We start from the raw sequence: 6,653 nt of genomic DNA, 5'->3' as shown, positions 1-6,653 counted from the left end.
AAGTATGCATTATTGGCCTGACCAAATATACTCTTATTTTACTGTGAACACTTTTCCTCTGATACTGTGCAATTCTTTAGTATCAGTATATTTACATATGTGTCATATTTTTGTGTTAACTATACTTTTGTTTATAGTTTTGTTTTAATTTTACTTTGTTTTTATCCTAAGCAGTAGTACACAAAAAAATCACAGTTTGATATATTAATTATATTCTTAATAAATTTTAAAATCCATGCACCCCTCAAGATCACCTTATATATCATCAGTTGAGTATCTAGCACACGCCTTGGGAAACACCAACATGAAAATTTCTTGCCAGGGGGCCAGACCCGTGACCAAGTGGTTAAGTTTGCGTGCTCTGCTTTGGTGGCTCAGGGTTTCGCCAGTTCGGATCCTGGGCGCAGACATAGCACTGCTCATCAGGCCATGCTGAGGCGGCGTCCCACATAGCACAACCAGAGGCACCCACAACTAGAATAGACAACCATGTACAGGGGGGCTTTGAGGAGAAGGAAAAAAACAAAACAAAGATTGGCAACAGATGTTAGCTCAGGGCCAATCTTAAAAAAAAAAACATTCTTTCATGCTTTAAAAGAAAAAACTTCTTGCCATGGAAATAATGGATGAGAGTTGGAGTGGGGCAACGTTAAGATAACCTCTCATAACTCTGCTTCCTACCACATATCTGCACAAATAATCAAACAAAAAAGTGTTAGTTTTCTTCATGCTGAATACATCACTAATATTGAGCTTCTATGTGACACGATATATCCACCAAATGAAATATTTTATTGAAATACACAATTTTTATGAAGAAACAAGCATCCCCTGGAAGGAAAGACTCATACAGCTAATGCTGTAGGCATGTGATATATATGTGTGTGTCTCTGTATGTTTAATTCTCTTTCTTTCAAATCAAGTGACCTAGTCTCGTTCGGTTAGGTTTCAACCACAAAACATCACTGTAGGCTTTTTTTTTTTCAAGATACACGTCACAACACACCAAGAAAGAGGGAACTTCCAGCGTCTGTGGTAACATCACTTGATAAACAGTCTCGTTTGAACAGCAAGAGACTTTGCTATATAAAGCAGCAGAGACGGCGGCCAGCAGACACTTGCCTTGCGAGGACGATACGAGCAGCAGCCATCTCCACGCCAAGGTTAGACAAAATGCCAGGAATGTTCTTCTCTGCGAATCCAAAGGACTTGAAAGGAACAGATCAGTCACTTCTAGACGACAAAACGCAAAAAAGGAGGCCAAAGACTTTGTAAGTTCATTCAGTGTCTCATTTTGTGAATTTTGACTTAGATTATCTTTAATGGCAGAAGGATTGGGAATGAATGGAAGAAAATATGAGCATTTCGTTTGGCCAGATCAGAGCGATTATCCATTCTGAGCTATAAGTATATTCAGTTGCATTAAAAAAATGAATCACAATAGGGCAATAAATTAAGGTGGGAATTTTTCCAGCCTTTGGCCCATAAAAATGGGCTCAATCTTAACATAGCAAAATGTTGTATCAACTATTTTTACTATTGCCTCATTCCTTGGAGAAGTTTATTTCAGGCTCTTTTCTTTTTACAAATAAAGTGTATTCTATTGAGGAAGTATGAATAATTACTTTTGTGTCTTTTATAGTGGGATGGACGTGAAAGCATATCTGAGATCTATGATCCCACATCTGGAATCTGGAATGAAATCTTCTAAGTCTAAGGACATGTACGTATGCTAATACATTGAATTATCATTATAAAAGCAGCCTATGCCTTAGGTCTATAGACTAGCAAGAAATTCATATTGCACAGAATGGACTTCATTTCTTTTAAGCAATAAGCCTAAGAAGATTAGGCTGCATTAGTACCAATGTAAACTAAATACACACATGCATGTGCATATATTTGCTATTTATTATACTGTTGGAGGGTGTGTATTTGGATTTTTTCACATTTTCTTGGCAGATATTTTCATAACTATAGTAACTCTAAGGGAAATTTTGTTTTCTTATAGATAAATTTTAATAAAATTTATTAGAACTAGAGTCTTCATTTGCGAAGTTCTCAAAATGCAGCAGCTATTCTAATTTCATTTGTGCTTACATGAAAAAGTCTTTTACTAATTGATGTAAATTTTTGTCCTCTGCAGACTCTCTGCTGATGAAGTAATGCAATGGTCTCAGTCTCTGGAAAAACTTCTTGCCAACCAAAGTAAGTATAGATTAACTACTGAATGTTTTGGGTTTAGCTCAATATGCTAAGAGATTGAGTGGCTTCATTAAAACATAGTATTCTGGCTAGCAGAGTGTATGAAAAGCTGTATTTTGGTTTTTCTGTTGTCACTGATGGCTTTAGCATATTATGCCCCATGGTGGTGGAATGTTGACTTAACACCCAGTTCTGTCACTGTCCTTTAGACAAATTTGCCAAGACAATTTGGTGTTTCCACGGATCATGATAGGAGCAACATTAAAAATTATGCTGGAAGTTTAACGTTTTTAAAAGTAAACCAAATATCTTCACATGTGAACTGCTCTTCTGAAAGTTACCTAAAGAATGTCTTTTTGTATCGTTGGATGTGTGGAGTAGGATTCATCCAGTCAGTTAATGATTTTATCCTCCGTACATTCATGAACTCGCTCATTCAGCCCACTTTTATGTGGCAGGAATTTTAGAAGCACCCAGGATTCAAAACCCAAAACACAGTGCCTCGCTGCCTTACTGCTCTGCAGGCAATTGAGACCCATGGCACATAACTGCATTATATACGACATGACACATGTTATAACACAGATACGATACAAAGAATTTTGAAACACAGAGTCATGTGGAGAGTTTCCGATGAGAGAAGGTAAAGAATGAAACCAGCTTGCCTTACCCTCCTCACGGGCACTGCAGTTCTACTGGGGTCAGGAGCCTTGATTGGAGATCAGGAAGTTCAACCTGGTTTATCCATCTTATTATCTGACTTCGTTTATGATTCAGCCTAACAAATAAATGGAATAGAAATAGCCCATTTAAAAGTCTCTTAACACCGGCAATTATAATCACACATAGGTCGTATATAGCCATCACATTTTCTGACTAATATGAATTGGATGGGGAAATTATATTTGTTAATGATTAACGTGATGTTAACACCCTTTGTTAACGTTTGCCTCCCTAAAATACTCTACAGTCTGGCTAAGAGCTGGTATTTATAAGAAGAGAGATTGTTTCATAATCAGCAGAGGAGAATTTTAATTTAATTAGTAGATGGAAGGAAAGCATGGTTTCATAGCCACCACAAAGTGTGTGTGTGGATATGTTTGTTTGGCCCCAGATACACTACAAATGAAGGAATCTATAAGGCCTTCCCATCTCTACAAAGTATGACACAGCTATTTCAGCAGCAGCCATCTCTTATCTTTGTACACAGAAAATGCAATAGTATTTTTCTTGCAAATTTCTTCTTCAAGTTATTCATTTATTGGCTCAATCAATTTAATTATCTTATCCCTTGCCTTGTCTTTGTAGCTGGTCAAGATGTCTTTGGAAATTTCCTAAAGTCTGAGTTCAGTGAGGAGAATATTGAGTTCTGGCTGGCTTGTGAAGACTATAAAAAAACAGAGTCTGATCTTTTGCGTTGCAAAGCAGAGAAAATATACAAAGCGTTTGTGCATTCAGATGCTGCTAAACAAGTGAGTATTAAGTTCATTATCATGCGTTTATATGTAAAGGAACTTAGATACAGAAACAACATTCCACAAACATGGCAAGATGAAATCCTTTTTGAGTATCATGATTTCACTGCTATATATTTAGGTACATACACCTAGTTCAGTGCAATGATAATCTAATTTTCTATGTTTGCGAAAAGATTGGCTGCAAGATTGATTTTGCAAAATTAGCTAACATGATGGGGGTGGGGTAAGGGGTACCGGTGTTGCTGGACAGAAGTGCATGTCAGGGAGTCCTTAATGAGCTAGTTCATCTTAGATTAGGGTAAAATACACTATTACAATAGTGCAATATGTACAATTGCAGCAGCAAAAATATTTCCAGTTAGCAGTTGTGCCCACCTTCCAGTCAAATGCTGTTGGTTCAACCAGAAAATAGCTGCGCCACCTGCCTTCTCCCCCTGTAAATCTTAAATGTCCCCATCACTTTTTCTGATGCATGTATCACCTTGCATGGATATTTAATTTTTCATGTCTGCCTCTTTTGTATCTCTCAATGATGCTATGAGCTCACTTGGAGCGAAGACTTACTTGTGATAGTTCTTTTTAGCTCCTCCATACCTAGTATAGGGCTGGTTTAGAGTGGGCTTTCAAGAGATATTTGAGCTGATTGAAATGAGGGCTTAAAGCCACTGTCCTGAAAAGACACAGTAACAACAGAAAATAATGCAATAAATTGAAAGTACATATTAACTAATGAGGATTTCTTTTTAGATCAATATTGACTTTCACACTCGAGAATCGACAGCCAAGAAGATCAAAGCACCAACCCTCACATGTTTTGATGAAGCCCAGAAAGTCATATACACGCTTATGGAAAAGGACTCCTACCCCAGGTTCCTCAAATCAAATATATACTTAAATCTGCTGAATGACCTTCAGGCTAATAGTCTCAAGTGACCAGTTCCTGGCTGGAGGGAATTAAAGATGGTATCAAGAACAGAAGGAATGTGCCAGAATGGCTCCCTAGAAGAACAACTTGACCTTTGGAGGTGACTCAACATCAGTCCCAGGGGAAGAACATATGACTCAGAATGGGTTAACCTGGAAGTTATCCAGGCGCAGGGTTGAAGAAGCGTAAGATGAAAATTGAGAGACAGTAGGAGGAAGGAGATACTGTGGTTCTGTCATAGAACACGGTGGACCTACGTGCTAGAAAATCCCTCAGAACTGAGAAGGCCGGGTAACTCTGGTTACACAGAAACTGTGAATAAAGGTTTTGAAACTGATTAAAACATGCTATAAGCTTCAAGGCCAACTGACATTTATGCTGCGTATGGTTCTACAGTGGGTGTATTGAGCTGCTGAATTCTCTTTCACTTGGATGACTCTTTGTAAAAAAGTATGTGTTTGAAAATCTCTCTTGCTATCATTGACACAAAGTTTATGGTGTTGTTTTGTCTGTTGAATTGTTTTTGGCTTGAAAGAGAAGAAGAGAACAATGTATTTAACTTAAGCTATTGCTCTTATAACTGGGAAGTTAGAGTGTATTTGTAAATTAAATTATCTCGGTGTCGATAATAAATGTGGGTTTTGTATTAAAAATATATACGAGCAATTTCTGTTTACATTTCCTTGCCACTGTTACAAACTGTCTTTTATTCCTGAAATGTCATAAAACTTCAAGCAAGGGCCTTCTATTTTCTATCACCTCTTCAACATTTAAAAGCATCATCCAATTAATTCTACATTTTATGTATTATGTGTATTATTGGACAAAATTCATTAGTTTTCTCTCTGCTATCACAATGCATAAAAATCAGACAAATATGATATGCTTTCATATAGTCAAGCTTCAAACTGATGAAAAATTGAAAAAGTCTTTAAAAAAGGGATGGGGAGCTTATTTCAAGAAGTAATCTAATTACCAATTGATATCTTATTGTGATTTAACGTTTATAAAATCCAGGTGTATTTTCTCATTTGATGCTCAGAGCAATCCTATGAAAGCTGAGACTCAGGAAGATTAAATCACTAACTCCCAAATTTAGCTAGCTATCAAAATTACCTAGAATGTTAAAAAAAAACAAAACATCTATTTCAGGGCCCTACTCAAATCAAGTGAACCAGAATCTCCAAGGGATAGAGTTATGAGAATCTATATTTTAAAAGGAAACCCCAGGTAATTCTGAAGATGCTCTGGGAATCCAGGGTTGGGAACCCTGGGATTAAGGGACAGTCAGCCTGCCAGGGATTGTACCTAAATCTCTGACTACACAATTGTGCTCTTTCTGCTATGCAACACTGCCCCCTATTGACCAGCAGACATTTCCTAGGGATCACCTTCAGAGAGAAGAAAAATAATCAAGATGATGCATATTCCATAGGCTGTACAGCTGTATCTTCCCAGGCACCTGGGCCCCATATCTTATTGAATAATGAGCAATCCACACATCATAATGAAATGCAATGGATATTCTCAGTACAGGTGTGCCCATTCATCAGGCACACAACAAATGTATGGGGCAATATGTAGATCAGATTCAAAGAGCATTATTCTTGAGTTTCCATGGGACAGAGTTCAAACTGACTCTACCTTGAGCTTTATTTCATGGTTTAGCAGGTTGTTTTATAAAGGAAGTTTAGGAAGGAAGCTCAGTTCCATAACAATAATAATAATAATTGAGTATTTCTCGCCCTTACTCATTCCATCTCCAAATTCTGTCCTCTTTCTACAGTCAATGTGTGTAGTTGGCATATCACTTGCTCTTTTCCTATTACCGCTGCCCTAGCACCAGCTCTCATTGCTTGCTAATTCATGTGACTTGTTTTCCCTCTTTCCAGACTCTTCTCTTCACTCCATCTTCTGAATAGCCACAAATATCACCTTCTGAAACATGGATTTGGCCACGTCACTTCCCATGACATACAAAATAAAGTTCAAATTTCTCCTCCTGGAAATCAAAACACTCCCAGTGAGACCTTCAGGGTCTAATT

General features: G+C 37.5%; 1 protein-coding gene across 1 annotated transcript; it reads left to right on the top strand.

Annotated features, from left to right (window-relative positions):
• The first annotated feature begins 734 nt into the window (after positions 1-734).
• Positions 735-5,263, top strand: RGS1 (regulator of G protein signaling 1). Its single transcript, XM_014849892.3, has 5 exons — positions 735-1,271; positions 1,643-1,723; positions 2,147-2,208; positions 3,514-3,677; positions 4,431-5,263. The coding sequence occupies exons 1-5, from the start codon at positions 1,174-1,176 to the stop codon at positions 4,614-4,616; spliced, it is 591 nt and encodes a 196-aa protein (XP_014705378.1). The 5' UTR covers positions 735-1,173; the 3' UTR covers positions 4,617-5,263.
• The last annotated feature ends 1,390 nt before the right edge of the window (positions 5,264-6,653 follow it).

The sequence above is a fragment of the Equus asinus genome, chromosome 30, assembly GCF_041296235.1.
Source record: "Equus asinus isolate D_3611 breed Donkey chromosome 30, EquAss-T2T_v2, whole genome shotgun sequence".
Taxonomy (NCBI): domain Eukaryota; kingdom Metazoa; phylum Chordata; class Mammalia; order Perissodactyla; family Equidae; genus Equus; species Equus asinus.
Note: the sequence above shows the minus strand (reverse complement) of the source record. Positions and strands in the feature narration are given on the sequence as shown.

What these genes read in the sequence shown, in the direction of transcription:
- RGS1 (XM_014849892.3), top strand. Translation starts at nt 1,174, where the DNA reads ATGCCAGGAATGTTCTTCTCTGCGAATCCAAAGGACTTGAAAGGAACA. An exon ending in AAAAGGAGGCCAAAGACTTT is followed by an intron (nt 1,272 to 1,642) that starts GTAAGTTCATTC and finishes TGTCTTTTATAG; the next exon opens with TGGGATGGACGTGAAAGCAT. An exon ending in ATTCAGATGCTGCTAAACAA is followed by an intron (nt 3,678 to 4,430) that starts GTGAGTATTAAG and finishes ATTTCTTTTTAG; the next exon opens with ATCAATATTGACTTTCACAC.